General features: G+C 40.1%; 3 protein-coding genes across 3 annotated transcripts; all 3 read right to left on the bottom strand.

Annotated features, from left to right (window-relative positions):
- Positions 1-2,584: 2,584 nt before the first annotated feature.
- LOC139641845 (olfactory receptor 8U3-like) lies at positions 2,585-3,520 on the bottom strand. The gene has a single exon (XM_071516461.1). The coding sequence runs from the start codon at positions 3,518-3,520 to the stop codon at positions 2,585-2,587; it is 936 nt and encodes a 311-aa protein (XP_071372562.1).
- Positions 3,521-8,006: 4,486 nt separating this feature from the next.
- Positions 8,007-10,041, bottom strand: LOC139641844 (olfactory receptor 6B1-like). The gene is made up of 2 exons (XM_071516460.1): positions 9,122-10,041; positions 8,007-8,193 (listed from the first exon to the last, which is right to left on the bottom strand). The coding sequence occupies exons 1-2, from the start codon at positions 10,039-10,041 to the stop codon at positions 8,007-8,009; spliced, it is 1,107 nt and encodes a 368-aa protein (XP_071372561.1).
- Positions 10,042-19,546: 9,505 nt separating this feature from the next.
- On the bottom strand, positions 19,547-21,069 carry LOC139641842 (olfactory receptor 6B1-like). Its single transcript, XM_071516459.1, has 2 exons — positions 20,161-21,069; positions 19,547-19,612 (listed from the first exon to the last, which is right to left on the bottom strand). The coding sequence occupies exons 1-2, from the start codon at positions 21,067-21,069 to the stop codon at positions 19,547-19,549; spliced, it is 975 nt and encodes a 324-aa protein (XP_071372560.1).
- Positions 21,070-24,599: the final 3,530 nt, after the last annotated feature.

The following is a 24,599-nucleotide window of genomic DNA, read 5'->3' as shown; positions in this document are numbered from 1 at the left end:
ACCTCTTCGCTTTGCACACGGTCATTTCCCCACTCACCGCCATATCATCAAGTTATTCAACATATAAATCGGCTATGAAGAAAACAATATAATCATATATTCTTGAGAAGAATTCCTTTAATGAAAAGACAGATATTTACATTTTGGAATGTTTGCTACTTTGTACTTATACTTCACTACATTTTAGAGGGAAATATTGTACTTTTTACTCCATTACATTTATTTCACAGCTATAGTTACTAGTTACTTTTCAGATCAATATTTTATATTTAAAACATTTGATCATCTTTATAAAATAACTATAAAATAGCATTGTTATAGACTACCCAAAAGTATAGCTACATTGTTAAGATTAGCTTCACGTTGACAACTTTAAATGCTGCTTACATGTATGTATTACATGTATGGCAATAAACCAGTATTAATATTCCAATAATTTATGAAAAATATAACTCTCTAAATGGGGACAGTTTGCATAATGAGTATGTTTACTTTGATACATTTTGCTGCCAATACTTATGTACTTTTACTTAAGTAAGATTTTGAATGCAGGACTTTTACTTGTAATGGAGTATCTTTACATTGTTGTATTGCTACTTTTACTTAAGTAAAATCTCAGTACTTCTTCCACCACTGGTTATAGACTACACAGTGCCTACACACACACACACACACACCTCTCCCGGTAACTTTCTAGGTAACTTATTTCTGCGGCTCGTCATCCTGCCATGATCTGCTCCTCCCATTACGGTTACGGGTTTGGCTGCAATAATAATTAATATTATGAATACTATGAAAAGTCACGTTTAACAACCTGCGACACAATATAACTTAACGTTACTTTGCCAACTTAAATGCCTGGTGAACAAGCAAGCTAGCTTGCAAATTACGTAATGTTAGGCTAACATTATGAATGTTAAGTATTTTCCCAAGGTTGGCAGGTCTGCGTTAACTTAAGTTAACTCAATTCACAATTTCAACTTTCCACCCCCCACCCCCAGGCTAGACGCTGCTGCCTCTTGCTGTTAGACTTGTGTACTGCACATGCACAATTGAACTCACAGGCGTCACCAGCTTTTTGCGTAGTTTAGAGTGACAAATCGTACCAGCGTACTTTGATGTCAAAATGCGTACCTGCTACGCAAAACGCGCACAGGTTGGCAGGTCTGTTATTATGATAGTCACACACACACACACACACGCACACACACACACACACACACACACACACACACACACCAGTATGTAGAGAGACATTCTCATGAATAACTTTCATTACATGTTGGCTTTGTAAAAGCACTCAGAAGAAAAATGTGTGATGAAATTGTATGCGCGGACTCTTGTTCCAACGTTCCTGTCCACTCAAGACAGTAAAGGCTTACGTTATGCCTGAGCTGTAGTTAGGTTGAAACTTGTAGTTCTGAAAGTTAAGTTGCACATTTAAAGTCAATGTAAATGTATTATTATTTTACTATTATTATTATTATTATTATTATTATTATTATTATTATTTATGCCTTAGTTTTAGGTTGTATGTATACCTTTTTTAAAGTAATTTTTTTTTAATTTTTTTTTAATTTTTTAATTTATTTGTTTTTGCATTTCAGAAAATGTTTTCTTTAAAACCCAGAATGTAATATGGCACTTAAATGCACTAAATTCAATTAAATTCAATTTCAACTTTACTGTCATTAGTTCACAATACAAGTACCGAGAAACAACGGGTAACAACAAAATGGGTTTAGTTTTGACAGATAATATTATTGTATGCAATTTAAGCAATAAAAATGTTGATTTTTCTAAAAAGGAAACCAATTAGTTGTTCATTTTAAGAGACCTGTCTTATTTTCACTTTTGTATATTTACTATTGCTCTTTAATAAAGCAAAATTATTTCTTATCCAATGACTAGATTAATCGATGGAATAATCGGTAGAATACTCGATTACTAAGATAATCGATAGCTGCAGCCCTAATTCACAGTGACATACTGACATTGTTACTACAGCAAGTGAAACAGTAAACATGTAACAAGCAGAAAATAAAAAGTGGTAAAAAAAATATGACTGGAATCATACATTGATCAGGTTTTTAGAAAGGAGTTCCTGAGATGCATTTGCAGCCTTACTGGATGGTAAACTACATCCCAGTAGAATCACACCACATGCATGCAGATGATTTTGAGCTTGATGAATGATACACATTGACACTCATGTTTAGGCCCAGTTGTAACCTTGACTAATGTCAGCCCCTGGGAAACACTGGGAATTTGAGAATTTAAAGAAACCTTAAATCCGAAGGGGCAACAGTAATCCCTGTAAATAATAATAATACTAATGTTAATAATAATAATGATAATGATAATAATAAAAATAATAATGAAAACAAGTTTAGAGTTAAGATCAACATGATTTCTTACAGTATCTAAGAATATAGATATAAAAGAAGATAGCATATTTATTATTAATAATCTGTACATTTCATTTTCAGACAGATGGCATATACTCCACTGTTTGTTGCACCTGTGATGGTGTACGTTATTCTTACAAGGCAATTGTACTCTTAACCATTCAAGATTCTTCCTCTTATTTTTTATTCTGCAGAAAACTTTTGCCCACATCTCTAATTTTTGATAAATTCAGGCCATACACAATGGGGCTTAAAAGAGGCTGACAAACCACAAGATACGCTGATAAGATCACACGCATAGTACCTGACAGATGATTCATGTCAAATAAACTCTGACACATCTCAAAGAAACAGCCCATGGCAAAGTTTGTCACTGCAACAATGTGTGGCATGCAGGTGCTGACAGCCTTCTGCTTGGTCTCTTTGGAGGTTTTTAAGCAAACAGTGAAAACCTTGATGTAAGAGAATGAAAGTGGAATCAATGGGACAATGACACTCGCCACAGCAACAACTAAAATATAAACATTATTAGCTGTTGAAACTGAACAGGATAGGGTATGTATCACATGGATGTCGCAATACACTTTGTTAATCAAATTCCCACAAAATCGTAAGCGGACAGTTAAGGAGTACGGAACTGTAAAAAGAATAACTGAGTACGCCCACACTAGCAGAAGCAAAACACATACTCTTCCTGAAGTCATTATAACATGGTACTGTAGAGGATAACAGATAGAGACATATCTGTCGTATGCCATGACTGCTAAATTAGAGTATTCAGCTATAGCATAAGTATAAAGACAAAATAATTGCAGGAAGCAGTAAATAAATGGCACTTCATGAGTATCTGACAACATCTGTGACAATAGACAAGTAAATATAGCTGTGCTGCCGTATAATTCATTAACAAACAAACTACAGAGAAACACGTACATCGGTTCATGCAGAGTTCTCTCTACATATATCACCACAATAAGGCCTGTGTTTGCCACAACTATTGTGATGTATGACAAAAATATGATGGTGAAATACAAGTATTTTAGGTGTCCGAGATTACCATAAGCAGCAAGAATAAATGAAACAATCTGTGTTGAGTTGGTTGAGTTATCCATTCTTCCTGCAAAGAAATACACAGTGCTATTTTGACAAATTAATTACACAGCTAGTAAGGAGGGAAGCTATCTCAGCAAACAGAGATAGGCCTTGACATTGGTATTGCAGAAAAACAAGCAGTTATTTTCAATCAGTGCCCGTACCCAATCTAGAATGATTCCAACAGGTCATCCAGATCAATCTGTTTAAATCGGAAATGTGCTGCTGTTCTTTGCTACGATAGTAGCATAGGAAATATCACAACCAGAATGCTTGTGTAAAGCTCATTAAAGCCCCACTATTTGGAATTTATACAAGCCTAACTCCCATTCTCACATGCTGTATACTCAACAAACTTCTATTTTTCATATTAAAAATACTATGAGTACAGTAATCCTGTCACAGTCGGACCAAGAGTCCTTTACAATTAAACTGGACTATACTGTATGTGCAAGCCCCAAAGAGATGAGTGTTTCAAAGTCTTGTGTCAAACTTGACCATGCGCATCAGCCTAAAGAAGAACCACTGCTGCAGCCCCCCCCCGCACTGAGCCAACATTTATGCTAGTCTGTTGGTAATCAAACAACGTCCTGAAAATCAGGATGACGTCTTGTAACACAAGGCTTGGGATCAGATCAAGGGAAAACATCACATTCTCCATTGTGTATGTGTATTTGTTTGTGTGAGAGAAAGTGTGTGTGTGGGGGGGTGTGTGTATGTGTGTGTGGCTATAGCCTATTTTTAAATACATTTGCGCAGGATAATGAAATTCCCTGAAATCCCTGAGATTCTCTGGTTGACCATGTGCAAGAGAAGCACATTTTTCTCACTGAGTATTCTGAGGCAAAGTCTACCTTACATTTGTTGTATTAATCTGATATTAGCACATACAGTAAAGAGGACACAATTTTTCAATTACTTTTTGTGTGCTTATAAATAAAGGTTCAAACTCTCATACTCTCCATCCAACATTTATAGCCACTTTTTTTTGCCATTGAAATTGTCTCCTCTAGTTTCCTATAGCCATATCATCAATTTAGCTGTTAGATGATCATAACTGCCTAGCTGAAGTAACTGTCTGATATTCATGTGGTATTTTGGCTTACCTTTGGCTATGTAAATGTTCTTTTAACAACACTTTAACATTACCTAGTTCTTGTCATCTCCAGGACTGACTACTGTAACTCCTTCCTTGTTGGCCTCCCTATATCCACTCTGAGACCCTTACAGCTCATCCAGAATGCTCAGCCTGGCTCGTCTTCAACCTCCCTAAAACTCCCATGTAACCTCCCTCCTATCCACACTTCTGTGGGTTCACAGTTCAAAACACTGGTGTTAGCCTACAAGGTGACCAAGCACCCCCATTCCTCCAGACCATGATTCAACCCTCCACTCCGGTCCACGGGGGCTTTGGGCTTTGCCACTACTGGTCGACTGTCCCTCCCTTCTCTGCAACAACCTGGCCATCTCTCTGCCCAGTCCCCACCCTTCTCCCTCTTGGCCCCCCAGTGGTGGAATGATCTTCCCACCTCTGTCAAAACTGAACATTTTCTGTCACAGGCTGAAAACCCATCTCTTCAGACTCCACCAAGCCCCTTAACCTCCAGCCGTGCGCCCAACCCTGACCAGTATGTTAACTGGTAGCAATTATAAATTATGTCTTTATGGAAAGGCATATCATTGAATATATTGTAACACAATATATACATTCTTCTTTTACATACATACTGTATATAAATATACATATAGAGTTTGTATTGTGAACATGGACAATTCTCTCGAAAGGATCGAAAAGAAACAAGAAAGCTGAGACTCTGACAGTATAGCCTTGAACTGTCCCAAAGACACTGAATGGGAGACTTATTTTGTGGATATGTGATGGCTACATCCACACTGCAACTAAATATAGTTGTCACTCCTCATTGGAGCTTAATCCTGTTATGTTCACACACAGTTCGGTTAGTAAGGAGAGTGACAACCGCATTCTACAACCGAACTCACGACCTGAAAATTTAGGTTGACTACTAACTCAGAGAGCGGATTCAGTTAGTCCTAGTAGTGAGCACAGTAGTGTGTAAAGTGAAACTTAAAATTCCTCTCCAAACTCACGTGTGTTAACGGCATTTGTGAATAGTAACACTTTTTAATCAGAGATTTATAACGCTGCTCAACACTCAGAGAGTTAATGTGAGTGCAGGTCAGACTCTGGCATATTGCCCTTCTTTAGGCTGCCATTGGATTGTACTGGACACATTACTGTCACTAGGTAAGGATAAATAATTAATCTTATTCATCCAAATCTGTCATATTAGTGATCAGATATTAGTGATCAGTATGTTGTCAGTATGTCCATTTATCATTTAGTAGCCTAACTTCAACATGGAAGCTCTGAATATGTGCTTCTATTTTACAAAATCCAAAATAACAGTATTCCCAGTGTGGGGCTAATAACACCGGTGTGGACTCCAAGACCGTATGCCACCGGTAACACCACCCACCGCGACAACCCTACAGTCCAGGAGTACCAGACATATGCAAATTCACTCTCACTCATAAATTCGGTTGTCACTGCCAATTAAAATATCCTCTTGTTTGTCCGCCATGTCTGCGTCCCCTGCTGTTCAAAATGTAATGGGTGGAGAAGGAGAAGGACATTGTGATATTTTTACATAGCAAATTATCGTACTACGATATATCGTCCCATCCCTAGTGTTAGTCATTTCAGTTATAAAGATGTATCATGTGAAAATGATAATAACATGTCTGTCTAAAACTTAAATTCAATTGAACACATTGGGCCTCATGCAAGAACCACTCATATAAACAGATTCATTCTTAAGTCACTTGTACGAGCGATTTAATATTTTTTTTCGTATTTAGAATTTTCTCTTAGGAACAAACAACATTTACGAGTGGTCCAGACCTGTCGCATGTACAATTAAGCTGCCGTACTCCAACGTAAAAAAAAAGCAAAAAACACTTTGTAGTTGACTAATGGATTGTATCTCTTTCATTACTTTCAATATGTAAATTACACTTCATAATGTATAATCATGTTGAGATTATCCTGGTTATAGTCACAGGAAAACATAGCAAGCGAACACTGTTGGCTTTTTCAAAAGAAGGTAGTGTGTAATTTATTTTACCACAGCCACATAAAACTCCAAAATATCCCTGCGGGTTAGTATAAATGTGCTCAATACAAAGAGAAAACAAAAAACACCAATAATTACCAGGTCATTTGACAAACAATCAGGCACAAAGGCAAGTTTTGATTGTATTGGGGAAAATACATTATAGAGGGAGATTAATCTGATTTCTAGGCTATATGTCTATTTTACTTTATGTGGTTAAGCTAAGTGAATCTAAATTTTAAAAAGAGAAATGGTTTTCAGTCTTACCATTAGAGTCATACATAGGCCTATTATCATCACATGCTGTAGCAGGTTGAGGTACTTTATGCAAGTCGCTGTCCAGGGCAACATCCTCCACTGAACACCTGACACTGCCATATCGCCAATTATGGCAGGTATAGGCCTATTCTTTCATCGGTCTGTGTAATGGAGACTTCTTCTTGGCCCCCTCCTGTTGCAGTCATGGATCGCCTTGATTTTTGTATCTAATTTCATGTCAAGCCATTTTGTCAAGCCACGGTGCCCTAACGAAAAATTACTATAATAGTCCTATAATATTCCTGTAAAACTCCGATACGGACTTATAGTGTCTGTGGTACTCAATAGTGAATTTATAGTGACCTTATCATGGTATTTTTGTCTTCTTCCTGAATTTCTCCAAGGGGATTAATAAAGTGCTATCTTATCTTATCTTAGTATCACTATAATATTCCTATAGGGAATTATTGTTGTGATATTTATTTAGTATTTGTCTAAAATGTAGGCTATAGGAATACTAGTTGTTTTTTTTCTAAAGGGAATGCACAACAGACAAGTAATTTTTTCCCATTCCTTGGCTTTAGCAGGGCCTTTGATTCCACTATTGACGCTATTAAATATGATATGCTTTCGTTAACTTATTTCTGAAAGCAGGACTTCAATCTCAGGGCTGGTAGAATTCTTCTTAGTCTTCCATATCATTTTTTACCAAAAACGCGAATGTCTGTCACTCACTGACTGACTGACTGAGTGACTGACTGAGTGATCAAGTTACACCATCGGTCAGCCGTGGCACGTGGGACATCATAGGCTCACAGAGCCAGAAATTTAAGTTTCGTTTCCTCCGCCATCTTGTTTCTCCACTGAGATCGGGAGCCCGTTTCTCCCACACAGTAAGCAGGCTGACCAATATCATGCATGTAAGCTGAAGCTAAAGTAGAATCTATACAATTATATCATATCGCCATGTATTTCGATGCATATGCACGAGCTCAGTCCACCTGACAGCCCTTTGTTCTGTCGGCGGAGAGAGAGACACAGACAAGCATGGAGGTTTTGGCGCGCCGACGCTTCCCGGAGTTTCCGGGGGCACGGTGCTGGCCAGTGCCCATAGCTAGGCGCTGATTTGTTCCTGGTGATCTGGCTGAGAATTCAGCAGGGGTCCCGACGCCGATGCGTCACTGGATGTCCGGCGAACGGCGTTTTCGGCACCGATGCCGTCCGGGGCTTGGATCGGGAGGATCAATGCGGCCCGTGGGGGTGGTGGAGAGGACAGCGGCGGAGACAGGAGACGGGACGCGCTGGAACGGAGATCACTATGGATGTATGGACTATTCTGCTGTATAGCTATTAACAGTCTACAGCGGAGTTAGTTACACCATTGGTCCGCCATGGCACGTGGCACACCCATACACGGTCTAGCCATATACTAGGTTTTGACCTAGTCTTGTTATAAATGAAGCTTCCCAACAAATAACCTTATATAGCATTATTGGGCCGCCAATTATGCTAATTCACAATTCTCGTGAACGCGCGTTCATTTAGAACAGGTGCCATTCATCATGTTTACGCAGGTCATTTACGACAGTTTTCTAAAGATACGAGCGTTTGGTGAATTTGACATGGCACACTCGTATGAGTCCACCTCACAAAAAAAAGAAAGAGAAATTTAAGATAAGAATATGAAATTTTTTGCATGAGGTCCATTGTTTTATCACTCACAGACTGTCTAATTTCTTCTTGTCTGCACTTGATTGTGCAGTTGTGTAATGTCACCCAGCTTGCCAGTCGGGTGGAGTTTTCTGTTTTTAAGCACTGTGATTGGCCCGAAGGTCCAAACACCACCCAGTTGGAAATCTTTAGTGAAAAAACAAACCAAACCAGTTGTTTAAGTACTATGATTTTATTATGGTTAAACACAGGTATCTCATTTGTCCTGTTACAATAAGCAACCAGCAAACAATGAAAAATGACTGAACAAAATATTATGATCACCCCTCTTTTTTATGGAACAGACTCATGATGTGAATCCAGGTGAAAGTTCTGAGCCCTTATTGATTTCACATGATAAATCCACTTCAGTTATGAAAAAGAAATACAAATTTAGGGGAGGAGAAAGATTAAAGAAATCTTGCGGCAAGTGAGACATGGATTATGAGAAAAGGTGGGGCAACTCAATATTAATAAGGTGGCCCTAATATTTTGGACAATCTGTTTGGAAAAGTTTGCCCCTCTTTCACTTTTTGAAGCACATCTTTGCATAAATTTCTAATTTTTGTTATTTTGAGTCCATATATAATTGGACTTAAAAAGGGCTGACAAATTAAAAGATACACTGACAAAATAACACGCACTGGACTTGGAACCTGAGTCATCTCAAATTTAGTTTGGAGTACCTCAAAGGAACAGGCAATGACAATGTTTGTCAGACAAACAATGTGTGGAGTACAAGTCCTGAGGGCTTTCTGTCTGGACTCTTTGGAGGTTCTTAAACAAACAGCTAAAATCTTGATGTAAGAGAATAAAATGAGGATCGAAGGGACGGTAAAAGACACAAAGCCAACAACTACAGTGAATGTACTTTTAACTGCTAAAATTGAACAGGCCATTTTGTTAGGATCACAAAAGACTTTGTCAATTAGGTTCCCACAAAATTTCAAATGAGCAACAATAAACATAGTAACAGTAGATTTCGTGAAACAATATACCCACACTAGTAGAAGTATTGCGTACACTTTTCCTGTGGTCATAATGATACTGTAGTGTAGCGGATAGCAGATAGAGACATATCTGTCATATGCCATGGCTGCTAAACTACAGTATTCAACAGATACATACGTATATAGACAAAATAACTGAAGTAAACAAAAGATGAAAGACACCTCATGAGTGTCTGAAAACATCTGTGTTATAAGGCAAGGAAAAATAGCTGTGCTGCCATATAATTCATTAACAAACAAACCACAGAGAAACAGATACATGGGTTCATGCAGAGTTCTCTCACCACAAATGACCCCAATAAGCAAGATGTTGGCACAAATAATTGACAAGTATGATGAGATTAATATGGTGAAAAACAGGTACCTCATATGTCCAATGTTACCATAGGCAGTGAGCACAAATGACACAATCTGTGTGGAGTTCTCCATTTTTTTCTAAAGATAACTATGAAGTGCCATTACTCTTTACAAAAATGGCAGCTACTAGATTTCTACATTCAAAGCAAGTTAATATAAATACAGCCTGATTGATATAATAGCATTTTCACTAATCTTACTAAAATCAGAGCATGCTGGTCAGTAAGACATAAGAATTCAAAGTGACATAGAATAGGAATTTCCTGTTGTATTGGATTTAGCCTGCTCTCACCCAATTCTACACATATTATACAGTGTACAAATACCCATAAGTATTGTGGATAGGAATTAAAAAAGCAAAGGCACTGTTGTAAAATTCTATTTTCTATTGTGTGATTACTATTAGTATAAACTTGACCTTAGCCTATTCAAGATGCCAGTTGAGAGTCAAGAAGTCCTTCGACCAGACGTATCCCCCGCCCACTGAGCCGGCCTGAAGCAGCTGCTGAACTTTTATACTGGTCTGACGGTAAACAAACACATGACAAGTAGAGGATGCTTGATCTTGAAAGTTTGATTTACATTAACAGTGCCTTCAGGAAGAATTCAACCCTTTTGACTATTTCCACACTTTGTGGTGTTACAGCTTCTACGGAAGGCCTGAAAGGGTATTTTTACCCGAAAGGTGAAAAGAAATGTTCGCAGCCAATTTGTTTGGATGAGTTACTAAGTTGTTTGGGTTAAGTCATTCGGACAAGATAAACTTAGAAATTGGCAGCACATTTTTCTTCTCGTATTGTTGTTCACGGCTTCCGCTAGTAAGTCGTTCGAACGACCTAGCACTGGAATGGAGTAGGTTTTCCATAGCCTAAAACAGATGCATGAAACAGACCAAATCCCTTTCATATACTGATGGAAACATAAGGTTTAACCAAAATCTAAGGTATAATCAAAAGGTCCTTAATATTCTTGCCTCATTATACCAACTCAAACGCTATGCAAATCTAACTTATGAAAGAGATCTGCTTATGAAGGCAGATAGTATATTGAAAACAGGGGCTCAGGGTGCAAAATAACCTAGCCATATCCAAGCTGCAGGGAGACATGAAATATCCCATGTAGCAAGATTAGAATCCAAATATCTAATCCACCTTGGGCATTAATTGTATTCAAATCTCCCCTTAGTAAGAGCAGGCAAAATTAAAACAATTACGTGGAATCGGAAAAACCCACTGTGCATATGAAATCATATGACAGGCTGATTGGAAGCATGGGAATGCAGATACAAAGGGCACTGAAAGTTTCACCAAAATCTATATACATTTCTAGGAACCTACAGTATATACAAAGTTACAAACATTTTGATTTTATTAATGCAAGATTTTGCATTATGTTATGTTTGCAACTTTGTATATAGGTTCCTAGGAAGCTATAAACATTTTGATCTCATTCTGAACAAACACAGATCCTGTACAGACCCACCTGTTCAATTCTATGCACTGAAGCACTGCGATGGTTAAATGACCTAATTCCACGAATGTTTCTTAAATAGCACAGGATGATGTGACCTACCGTTAAAGTCTGTAGGGCAGCGAAGATGAGTTACTCTCTGCAAATCTGTTACTGACTGTGGAATGTTAAGTTTCACTGTAGTTTTCACACCGGGAGACTGTGGACTGAGTTCAGTCTGCTGGTCTGCTGTCCACAGTACAGACATGATGTGATGCAACATCAGGCGCATTAGAGATCGATTTAGATCGATCTCTAAATTTGTATGCGAGTGTCGGGAGTTTCCAGAGGCAGCGAGTCGTGCTGGACGCCCCTGATTTGCATAAAGTAGCCTACACCTCAACTTTATGCAAATGTGAAGCGGCCAATGTGACGCCCCATCTCTCAAAACTCACCACGGTGCTACCAGAATGCATTGTACGGCTGCTTACATAGAAAATTAATGGGAAGCGTGGAAATGAATTAGAATTAGAATTGCCTATTTCTGACCATCACTGTGTGTTTTTTGATGCCAGCCTAATCTTAACAAAGACTAAAAGTGAATTTTTGGTTCAAAAGAGCTTCCTAGATAGCAAGGCTGAAGCAAAGTTCTCTAATATTATGAAATCAATTCATATCGAGTCATACAGCATTGACTGCTCTTTAAATGACATGGTTGAAAATTTCAACAATACCTTGTCATCTGCTTTAAATACTGTTGCTCCACTAAAGGTTAAAAAGAGGTCGATTGACAGAATCTCCCCATGGTTAAATAATAACAGTGTTAATGAGATTAACAGAATCTGTCGAGCAGCTGAAAGAAAATGGAGGAAAACCAGGCTCACAGTTCACTGTAATATATACAAAGAAGCCATGACTGTCTATAACAAAGCAATACGTCTAGCAAGAAAGGATTACTTTTCCAAGATTATTACAGAGAATGCTGGATTATTATTCTCCACTATTGACCAGCTACTCAACACTACCCTCACCCGTCTGCAGTTCTCTGCATCAAATTGTGAAGAATTTGCATTGTTCTTCAATAACAAAATAACTTCAATTAGAACCAGCATTGCTGCTGATGTAAACACAGATGACCTCAGCAAACCCTGTAAAAAAGATGTAACCATGGGAAAATTCACTTGTATTACATTAACTGAGCTTTGCCAGACTGTCACGGAGTGTAACTCCTCCACCTCATGTATTGACCCTGTACCTACAGCATTTTTTAAGCAGGTGTTCGATAGTGTTTCAAGTCATGTCCTGAAGATTATAAATACATCCCTTTAAACAGGCATCTTCCCAGATGCCTTCAAAACAGCTGTTGTTAAACCCGTGGCCTCAATGATATTATGGTAAAGAACAAGTATCCGCTTCCTCTCATTGACTCTGCTTTTGTGCCCCTGCAACAGGCCATGGTCTTCTCCAAGTTGGATCTCAGGAACGTATACCACCTAATTCGGATTAGAGACGGAGATAAATGGAAGACAGCGTTTAACACCCCCCTGGGACACTTCGAGTACCTGGTGATGCCCTTCGGTTTTACCAACGCTCCCGCCGTCTTCCAGGCCCTCGTCAACGATGTCCTCCGAGACATGCTGAATCGCTTCATCTTTGTATACCTAGATAACATCCTGATCTTTTCTCGGGACATGGAGGAACACGCTCAGCATGTCCGGTTAGTTCTCCGCCGCCTACTGGAAAACAAGCTGTTTGTGAAAGCCGAGAAATGCGAGTTTCATAAGTCTTCTGTGAGTTTTTTGTCATTGAGCAGGGACAGGTGAAGACGGATCCGGCCAAGATCCAGGCAGTGGCGGAGTGGACGAGGCCCACCACCCGGAAGGAACTCCAGCGTTTCCTGGGATTCGCAAACTTCTACAGGCGGTTCATTAGGGACTACAGCAGAGTGGCGGCTCCCCTAACCCGGCTCACCTCCACAAGCTCCCCCTTCTCTTGGACTCCCGAGGCTGATGTGGCGTTCAATCACATTAAGAGACTCTTCACCTCCGCTCCAGTCCTGATTCACCCAGACCCCTCTAAGCAGTTTATGGTGGAAGTGGATGCTTTAGACTCAGGGGTAGGGGCTGTGCTCTCTCAGCACTCTGCAGATGACATGAAACTACATCCCTGTGCATTCTTCTCCCATCGTCTCTCTCCTGCGGAGAGCAACTACGATGTGGGAAATCGAGAGCTCCTGGCGGTGGTTCTGGCTTTGGAGGAGTGGAGACACTGGCTGGAGGGGTCCGAACATCCCTTCGTTGTCTGGACTGACCACAAAAACCTCTCCTATCTTCGTTCCGCCAAACGACTTAACTCTCAACAAGCTCGGTGGGCATTGTTCCTTGGCCGCTTCAGGTTCACCCTCACCTATCGCCCTGGTTCCCAGAATGTCAAGCCTGATGCCCTCTCCCGCCAGTCTGCCCACGAAAGATCCTCCTCCGAGCCTGAGACCACCCTTCCCCCCACCTGCGAGGTGGCTGCGGTTACATGGTAGGTAGAGGATGTTGTCTGAGAAGCTCAACGCACCCACCCAGACCCAGGTAATGGCCCTCCTAACTGTCTGTTTGTGCCAGTATCCGCCAGGTCCCAGGTTCTCCGGTGGGGACACGCCTCAAAGCTCTCCTGCCACCCTGGTCTCTTTCATCAAGCGGCGATTTTGGTGGCCCTCTATGGAGAAGGATACCAGGGGTTTTGTGTCTGCCTGCTCTGTTTGTGCCTGCAGTAAATCTTCTCATCAACCTCCAGCTGGATTACTGCGACCCCTACCCGTTCCGAGCCGCCCTTGGTCCCATATAGCTGTGGATTTCGTCACCGGCTTACCTCCATCATCAGGTAACACTACCATACTTACCATAGTTGACCGGTTTTCTAAGGCAGTCCACTTTGTTCCCCTTCCCAAACTTCCCTCTGCCACTGAGACAGCAGACCTTCTGGTTTCCCATGTGTTCCGGCTTCACGGCATTCCCCTGGACATTGTGTCCGACAGAGGACCACAATTCATCTCCCAAGTGTGGAAGTGTTTTTGCCAGGCTCTGGGTGCCACCCGCAGCCTTTCCTCTAGCTACCACCCCCAGACGAACGGCCAAACTGAGCAGGCTAACCAGGATTTGGAGACAGCCCTTCGGTGTGTCACAGTGCACAATCCGTCCAGCTGGAGCTCGCTCCTACCCTGGGTCGAGTACGCCCACAACTCCCTCACCAGCTCTGCCACAGGTATGTCCCCTTTCCAAGTCTCTCTGGGCTTCCAACCTCCCCTGTTACCTACTCAGGAAGAGGAAGTGGCGGTGCCGTCGGTGCCGGTTCACCTCCGGCGGTGTCGTCGAATCTGGAAGGCGACTCGTACCGCCCTTCTCCACTCCGCGGCCCGCAACCAGCGTATTGCTGATCGCCACCGGACCCCCGTGCCGGCATTCCAACCAGGACAGAAGGTATGGCTTTCCTCCCGGGACTTACCTCTGTAGACGGAATCTCGTAAGTTGGCACCCCGTTATGTGGGCCCGTTTGAAATTGAGAAGATCGTCAATCCATCTGCTGTTTGCCTTAAGTTGCCTGCCTCTGTGAGGGTCCATCCCACGTTTCATGTGTCTCTGCTGAAGCCTGTCTCCTCCAGTCCCTTGTTGCCTCCCGCCGCCCCTCCTCCACCTCCTTGGATGATTGATGACCACCCGGCTTACACTGTCCAACGACTCCTGGATGTCCGCCGCCGTGGCCGGGGGTTCCAGTATCTGGTGGACTGGTAGGGATACGGTCCTGAGGAGCATTGTTGGGTCCCTAAGCGTGACGTTCTGGACCCCTCTCTCATCCGTGATTTTCACCGCGAGCATCCTGACAAGCCTGGTGGGTCGCCAGGAGGCGCCCTGAACCTCATCACTCGTCACCACCTGTATTTCAACCCCGGCTTGACATCCACTCTTCACCAGTTTGTTCCACCATACCAGTGGTAGTCACACTCTTGGTCGCACCGTATCCAGTTTATTCAGAGTTGATTCTAGTGCTTTTCGTGCCCTCTCGTCTGATCTTGTTTTTTCCTGTGTCCAGGATTCCCCTGTGTCTCTCCGCCTGCCCACGCCACTCCAGCTAGCCTGCCGGCTCACCTGCTCGTCCGCTTGCCTGCCAACTCTTCTGTGTTACCAACCAGCCTGTCGGCTCGTCTGCTAGCCTGCCAGCCCTTTCTGCTCGTCTGCCAGCCTGGTCTGACTACAGCACTCCACCTCGCAACCTTTGTCCCATTCCACCCAAACCACCAATAAACCAACCCTAACATTACTAAAGAAACCCAACCTCGATGGTAATGCACTGACCAACTACAGGCCGATATCCAACCTTCCATTCATTAGTAAGATACTTGAAAAGGTAGTTTCAGTGCAAATAAACTCCTTTCTTAAAGAAAATAATATCCTGGAGGAATTTCAATCAGGCTTTAGAACATACCACAGCACTGAAACTGCTCTTACTAAAATAATCAGCGACCTCAGACTAAACTCTGATGAAAATAAGGTCTCAATTCTTGTCCTCTTAGACCTAAGTGCAGCGTTTGATACGATTGACCATGATATCTTAATCAATCGTCTTGAAAAGTTGGTTGGTCTTTCTGACTGTGTGTTAAACTGGTTCAAAACTTACATCAAAGGGAGAAAGTTTTATGTCAGTCTTGGAGATCATGTGTCTGAGAAACATGACATCTGTTTTGGGGTTTGCACAAGGGAGCTGCCTTGGTCCATTATTATTCTCACTATACATGCTGCCACTAGGTGACATTAGAGAGCACAATGTATGTTTCCATAGTTATGCGGATGACACGCAACTGTACATCTCTGCTGAACCAAATGATGCTGCAGCTATAAACTCCATTACTACCTGTCTTTTGGCAATAAATAAATGGATGAGCAAAAATGTTTTAAAGTTAAACGAGGACAAAACTGAAATCCTACTAGTCGGCCCTAAAACAAAAAGGGAAATGCTGTTTAATAATCTGGGAACATTGACTCCCTGGATTAAATCTGAGGTTACAAATCTTGGTGTTATCCTAGATTCAGATCTAAGCTTCAAGTCCCACATTAACAAGGTGACGAAAACATCATTTTTCCACCTTAGAAACATAGCTAAAGTACGGCAATTTATAAATCAAAAAGATGCTGAAAAACTGATTCATGCCTTTATTTCAAGCCGACTTGATTACTGTAACACACTTTTTACTGGTCTCCCGAAAAACACCACTGAGAGACTTCAGCTTCAGCTATGCCTTACAAAGCATTTACAAATGAGATTGAAAGGCTGGCAATACCTGAAGAACCATTCCAGCAGTAGCTCACAAAAGTCTCCAAATTATTTTCTCAACAGAAAAAGGAAACAGACACAACACAAAGTGATATAGAAAATATACATACTGGTAACACTTTCTATGACGCCCATGTCTATAATGCATTATAAACATACTTATAATGCGTTATAATCTTCTTATAGCACTGTATAATTATAGTTATAAGCACTCATAAATATTCATAATGCTTTATAACAATAATCATAACACATTATAAAGCATTTTATAATGACTTATAAGGTCAAGTATCATAATACTTCATAATTGATGGTCACTCACTGACATTTTTTTCGCAAGTTTCATAGTGCATCATAAGTATGTTTATAATGCATTATAGACATGGGCGTCATAGAGATGCACGTCCAGACGAACTGTGAAGCCAGTAGTTCGCCTGAGCTATGATGAGCCCGGAAATCCTTCGAACCGGCCGTTCACTATCCAACACCATGGGAAGGTCATTCAGTTCAGTCTGAACTCAAAACCTGGAGATGACCCTGAAACAGTCTTCAACCTTTTACTGTAAAGTTAGAAAGAACTCTCGAAGGAGAGAGAGGAGTCAGATGAGGACATCTAGACAATTAGAAGGGGGAGGGTGTAGCCCAGGGCGAATTTTAGTTAGTTTATATAAAAAAATAAGTTATATATATAGTTGTAAAATAATTCTAAATTGGATTGAAATTTAATTGGTTTTGCATGTGTGTAGTACAGCCTAACCCACTGATTACAAAATGGGTAGATATTTGATATCCATTGGTGGTTAAATTGCTATCTTCCAATCGGAATTTAAGAGAGGTGGGACTGACTGACTTACCTTGCGAGGCAGCTCACTCGCCATTTTCCTGCATCGCCCTCATCAGGTCTACCATCTACCATCACAGACTCAATGACTCAGGCCTGCAACGATTATTTAATTTGGACATTTTTATTTATTTTAGTAGATCTGCTATTATTCCAAAGACTGTTGTTGAGTGTGTGTGTATCTACAATTGCTGTATTTCATTTGAGAATAAGCTAAAGAAAGTAAGATTGGTCAGTTAATTTTAAGGTACACACTTGGCCTCTGTGGAATGTAAAAGATTGATATTGGAATATCTGGGTATTTGCTTTGATCATTGGAAGTTGTTGTTTTTTATTTTCTGTTTTTATATTTCACATATTGCTAGTTGCATAAATAAAGGCAATGTTTTGCATTTAAAGTATCTGGTGTTGAGTTGTGGTCATTTTATACAGTCACATATTTCAAAAGGGGACATTGAGTTCAGGTTAATTGTAGTAATTGAAATTCTTGGTAGATATTGTTTAAATTCTTTAAACACTAGTAAGTGGAGGCACCGCCATTTATTAATTCAGAGAGATTTACTTATTTAATTTATTGTCAAATTGGAATACTCAATTTATGTTATGACCCGTTAAACAAATAAATTAATTTTAAGTTTTGTGTGTTGTTCTTGCATAGATTTAATCATATTTTTTTTTCACTTTACTTAAAACAAACAATGACCACTTACAGTGACTTATAACCAGCTTGTAATGTATAATATCTGCCTATACCTCAGGAATTTCATTACTTAACTTAAAGCACCCAATGACCACTTTGTGAGTCTTGAGGTACTGCTGGAATGGTCCTTCAGGTATTGCCAGCCTTTCATTCAAGGCATAGATAGTCCTCACTTTAGATGAGGTCACACAAAATACTTAACTAACATCTAGTAAATGCTTTCTAACTACCTGAATTAATCATGAGTTGCAGTATTAATAAGTGTTTATAAAACATCTATTAACACACTCACTAACCATTAGTGCATGCCTAAATTATTACAAATGCATGCATACATGTACATCTAAATAGTTTGTCAGTCATTAACTTACACTTTCTAAATGATCTTATGAACCATTAACAACTCCTAAATAACTGGTTTGTAATTGATATAATATTAATTTAGAAATGGTGAATCCATCATTTATAAAGTATGAAAATACAATCATTAAACACATTATAGATTAGTTTATTAATCAAGAATAAAACATTTATAACTGTGTTTATGAATTACTTACTAATGTGTAATAAGGTAGGAACAATGCTTTATAAATGATAAATTAAGTATTTACTAATACTTAAATAATGCTTCATAGCGTGCAGTTATTATAAAGTGTTACCTTTTAATCTAATTTCATGTCAAGCCATTTTGTCAAGCCACGGTGCCCTAACGAAAAATTACTATAATAGTCCTATGATATTCCTATAATACTCTGATATGGACTTATAGTGTCTGTGGTACTCAGTAATGAGTTTATAGTGACCTTATCATGGTATTTTTGTCTTCTTCCTGAATTTCTCCAAGGGAATTAATAAAGTGCTATCTTATCTTAACTTAGTATCACTATAATATTCCCATAGGGAATTATTGTTGTGATATTTATTTAGTATTTGTCTAAAATGTAGGCTATAGGAATACTAGTTGTTTTTTTCTAAAGGGAATGCACAACAGACAAGTAATTTTTCCCATTCCTTGGCTTTAGCAGGGCCTTTGATTCCACTATTGAAGCTATTAAATATGATATGCTTTCGTTGACTTATTTCTGAAAGCAGGACTTCAATCTCAGGGCTGGTAGAATTCTTCTTAGTCTTCCGTATCATTTTTATGAATGAAGCTTCCCGACAAATAACCTTATATAGCATTATTGAGCCGCCAATTATGCTAATTCACAATTCTCGTGAACGCGCGTTCATTTAGAACAGGTGCCATTCATCATGTTTACGTATGTCATTTACAACAGTTTTCTGAAGATACGAGCGTTTGGTGAATCTGACGTGGCACACTCGTACGAGTCCACCTCACGAAAAAAGTAAGAGGAATTTAAGATAAGAATACAACATTTTTTTGCATGAGGTCCATTGTTTTATCACTCACAGACCGTCTAATGTGGCCCAGCTTGCCAGTCGGGTGGAGTTTTCCATTTTTAAGCACTGTGCCAGAAGGTCCAAACACCACCCAGTTGGAAATCTTTAGTGAAAAAACAAACCGAACCAGTTGTTTAAGTACTATGATTTTATTATGGTTAAACATAGGTATCTCATTTGTCCTGTTACCATAAGCAACCAGGTAACAATGAAAAATGACAAAATATTATGATCACCCCTCTTTTTTATGGAACAGACTCATGATGTGAATCCAGGTGAAAGTTCTGAGCCCTTATTGATTTCACGTGTTAAATCCACTTAAGTCATGAAAAAGAAATACAAATTTAGGGGAGGAGAAAGATTAAAGAAATCTTGCGGCAAGTGAGACATGGATTATGAGAAAAGGTGGGGCAACTCAATATTAATAAGGTGGCCCTAATATTTTAGACAATCTGTTTGGAAAAGTTTGCCCCTCTTTCACTTTTTGAAGCACATCTTTGCATAAATTTCTAATTTTTGTTATTTTGAGTCCATATATAATTGGACTTAAAAAGGGCTGACAAATTAAAAGATACACTGACAAAATAACACGCACTGGACTTGGAACCTGAGTCATCTCAAATTTACTTTGGAGTACCTCAAAGAAACAGGCAATGACAAAGTTTGTCAGACAAACAATGTGTGGAGTACAAGTCCTGAGGGCTTTCTGTCTGGACTCTTTGGAGGTTCTTAAACAAACAGCTAAAATCTTGATGTAAGAGAATACAATGGGGATCAAAGGGACGGTAAAAGTCACAAAGCCAACAACTAGAGTGAATGTACTGTTAACTGTTGAAATTGAACAGGCCATTTTGTTAGGATCACAAAAGACTTTGTCAATTAGGTTCCCACAAAATTTCAAATGAGCAACAATAAACATAGTAACAGTAGATTTCATGAAAGAATATACCCACACTAGTAGAAGTATTGCATACACTTTTCCTGTGGTCATAATGATACTGTAGTGTAGCGGATAGCAGATAGAGACATATCTGTCATATGCCATGGCTGCTAAACTACAGTATTCAACAGATGCATACATATATAGACAAAATAACTGAAGTAAACAAAAGATGAAAGACACCTCATGAGTGTCTGAAAACATCTGTGTTATAAGGCAAGGAAAAATAACTGTGCTGCCATATAATTCATTAACAAACAAACCACAGAGAAACAGATACATGGGTTCATGCAGAGTTCTCTCACCACAAATGACCCCAATAAGCAAGATGTTGGCACAAATAATTGACAAGTATGATGAGATTAATATGGTGAAAAACAGGTACCTCATGTGTCCAATGTTACCATAGGCAGTGAGCACAAATGACACAATCTGTGTGGAGTTCTCCATTTTTTCTAAATAAAACTATGAAGTGCCATTACTCTTTACAAAAATGGCAGCTACTAGATTTCTACATTCAAAGCAAGTTAATATAAATACAGCCTGATTGATATAATAGCATTTTCACCAATCTTACTAAAATCAGAGCATGCTGGTCAGTAAGACATAAGAATTCAAAGTGACATAGAATAGGAATTTCCTGTTGTATTGGATTTAGCCTGCTCTCACCCAATTCTACACATATTATACAGTGTACAAATACCCATAAGTATTGTGGATAGGAATTAAAAAAGCAAAGGCAATTCTATTTTCTATTGTGTGATTACTATTAGTATAAACTTGACCTTAGCCTATTCAAGATGCCAGTTGAGAGTCAAGAAGTCCTTCGACCAGACGTATCCCCCGCCCACTGAGCCAGCCTGAAGCAGCTGCTGAACTTTTATACTGGTCTGACGGTAAACAAACACATGACAAGTAGAGGATGCTTGATCTTGAAAGTTTGATTTACATTAACAGTGCCTTCAGGAAGAATTCAACCCTTTTGACTATTTCCACACTTTGTGGTGTTACAGCTGCTACGGAAGCCCTGAAAGGGTATTTTCACCTGAAAGGTGAAAAGAAATGTTTGCAGCCAATTTGTTTGGATGAGTTACTAAGTTGTTTTGATGAGTAATTAAGTCATTCGGACAAGATAAACTTAGAAATTGGCAGCACATTTTTCTTCTCGTATTGTTGTTCACGGCTTCCACTAGTAAGTCGTTCGAACGACCTAGCACTGAAATGGAGTAGGTTTTCCATAGCCTAAAACAGATGCATGAAACAGACCAAATCCCTTTCATATAGTGATGGAAACATAGGGTTTAACCAAAATCTAAGGTATAATCAAAAGGTCCTTAATATTCTTGCCTTGTTATACCAACTCAAATGCTATGCAAATCTAACTTATGAAAGAGATCTGCTTATGACGGCAGGTAGTATATTGAAAACAGGGGCTCACGGTGCAAAATAACCTCGCCATATCCAAGCTGCAGGGAGACATGAAATAACCCATGTAGCAAGATAAGAACCCAAGCACCTGATCCACCCCAGGCATTAATTGTATTCAAATCTCCCCTTAGTAAGAGCAGGCAAAATTAAAACAATTAGGTGGAATTGGAAAAACCCACTGTGCATAGGAGATCATATCACAGGCTGATGGAAAGCATGGGAGTGCAGGCACTTAAAGTTTCACCAAAATCTATATAGATTCCTAGGAACCTAGGAACCTACAGTATATACAAAGTTACAAACATTTTGATCTCTAAGGAACCGTTTTATTAATGCAAGATTTTGCATTATGTTATGTTTGCAACTTTGTACCAAGGTAAACACAAAGGGAGCAAAATGCTGGGCTGCTCAAATGACCACACAAAAAAACAAATATAGAAGTATACTCGTGGATGGGTTATTTCATGTACTGATTTTCTGTCTTAAAATGTTGCTGCAGGTATTACATGTGTTCCCAGTGGAAGAATATAACAGAAAAGGGGCAGCTGGGTGGCAAGTGGAAGGCCCAGGTTCAATCCCCTGTGACAGCAAGCATGCACCCTGTTGGACTTCCGGTTATGGCAGCGTAGGAGAGAGACACGAGGTAGAAGGCTCTCCTGTTTCACGTTGATAACTACTACTTTTTCACATCGATAAAACCCCTCAGCAAAGCCGAAATTCTTACAACTTAATAACAACGTCGAAAAGGAAATGAGCAACTCTAAACAAAAACACACGACCGTACAGCCACTACCATCCACAAGGGCTAGTTCAATTAGCAGCAAGCTAGCTGCAATGGCGGCCGCTAGCAACAGTGCCAAGCCGGAGCTGTCTGAGAACAACAGCGGCGACCTCTCCATGGACAAGCTGGTCGCAGAGTTGGCTAAACAGCGCTCTAGTCTCAAGGAGGATATGTCAACCTTAATTCAGGACTCTATCACACCTCTGCAAGCATCAGTGGATGCACTCCACGAGACAGTTAACTCTTTCCAGAGACGCCTCACCAGAGTCGAAAGCACTGCGGGAGAAAACTTTGAAAAACTCGCCAAAGCAGAGGCAGTCATTCGTAAACTGGAGACAGACAACGCAAACCTCCTGGACCGGGTTGACGACATAGAAAACCGGTCAAGACGAACCAATCTACGGATAATAAATGTGCCCGAAGGCAGTGAGATCGGACAAGACCCTGTTCAATTTGTTTCGAAAATGCTGATGGAAATCATGGGCCCAGAAGTGTTTGACAAGCCCCCGGAACTTGAGAGAGCCCATCGCTCTCTCCTTCCCAAACCCAAAGGTGGAGCCTTTGTTTTCACCGGTACCAAGACAAGGAACGAGCGCTGCGCTGGGCCAGACAACACAAGCTCCGCTACCGGGACAACATCTTGAGATTTTACCCTGATTTCAGTGCAGCCTTGTCAAAGAAACGCGTTGAGTTTAATGAGGTTAAGGCTATGCTGTACCGCAAAGGCATACGCTTCAGACTCCTGCACCCTGCCCGCCTCCGTGTCACACTCGAAGATGGAGAAAATCCAACCTTCAACACACCTGCAGAAGCCAAGGCATTCTACACTGAACGGTTTAAATAGACGGCTGGGGCTATTTTCCACATAGCCTGTTCGCCTTTAGGCCACCCTGCTACACTGCTGTGGACCCCTGCACCTTGGCTGCCCCCGAGTCACACTCACGGAGAAACTTTAACTTTCAACGCACAAGATGCCCCTGCTACACTGGTGATTTCTACCGGCTCTTTTTTTTTTTTTTTTTTTCTCCATTTTCTTGATACTGGGATCAGCTGATATGGACACTATCGCCTACACCTGGGCGCTTCTACTCCAGCTGCGGTCTATAAATCCAAGGTATTTCTGTTGTTATATAACAATATCCCTGACTATAGACACATCCGTAGGAAGTTTTTATTTTCTTTCACAATTAAGCCCAGGTTATCAGACTGCCACTGACCTATAGTAACAGGGGTATGATTGATACCTCAGTATAATCATCCAGGATTATGTGTATTTATTTTACTGTGGTTCTGCTCTATACCAGGCCCTTGGCACAATTGATTTAGCAAGAATACACTTTTAACACCTGCTATGATGCCCTTTCTTACATTTTAGTCTGAGCCAATGAAGCCCTTGTATGATTGTTTATTTTACTGTAATGACTACATACGCGCACAAGAACAATGTTTTTCTACACCATTGTTCAGGTTTTTCTGTTCTCTTTGAATTTTAAATTTTTGATATCATTTTGGTTCTACAAACTAGGGTGCTGCTATCAGTCCAGCTATTTTATTGTACATGGGTCTGTTGTTGTTCTTGCTGTTTATATTTTCAAAGATCCACTCCCATAGGATATTATACAGTTCAGCGTAGGTCATTCAGGTAGGCTACCCCTGTTCAATTGCTTGCTCTCCTCGGCAGCAGTTTCAGTTAAAGCACTGATAAGATGTGCATAACATAAGGAGAAACAGGAACCTCTGTAGGTAGGTTAATTGTGAGGTTGCACAATCG

Source organism: Centroberyx affinis, unplaced genomic scaffold, assembly GCF_046629955.1.
Source record: "Centroberyx affinis isolate AG114_WGS23_722 - 3 ecotype Tasmania unplaced genomic scaffold, CSIRO-AGI_Caff_v1 ptg000405l_1, whole genome shotgun sequence".
NCBI lineage: Eukaryota > Metazoa > Chordata > Actinopteri > Beryciformes > Berycidae > Centroberyx > Centroberyx affinis.
This window is presented reverse-complemented; position numbering and strand designations above follow the sequence as displayed.

Excerpts from the sequence above, each read along its gene's own strand:
- LOC139641842 (XM_071516459.1), bottom strand. The coding sequence starts at position 21,069 with ATGGAGAACTCCACACAGATTGTGTCATTTGTGCTCACTGCCTATGGT. Across the intron at positions 19,613-20,160 it reads GCAAAGATGTGCTTCAAAAA|GTGGACTCGTACGAGTGTGC; the intron begins GTGAAAGAGGGG and ends TTTTTTCGTGAG.
- LOC139641845 (XM_071516461.1), bottom strand. The coding sequence starts at position 3,520 with ATGGATAACTCAACCAACTCAACACAGATTGTTTCATTTATTCTTGCT.
- LOC139641844 (XM_071516460.1), bottom strand. The coding sequence starts at position 10,041 with ATGGAGAACTCCACACAGATTGTGTCATTTGTGCTCACTGCCTATGGT. Across the intron at positions 8,194-9,121 it reads CTTCAAAAAGTGAAAGAGGG|CGCGTCCCGTCTCCTGTCTC; the intron begins GCAAACTTTTCC and ends TCTCCGTTCCAG.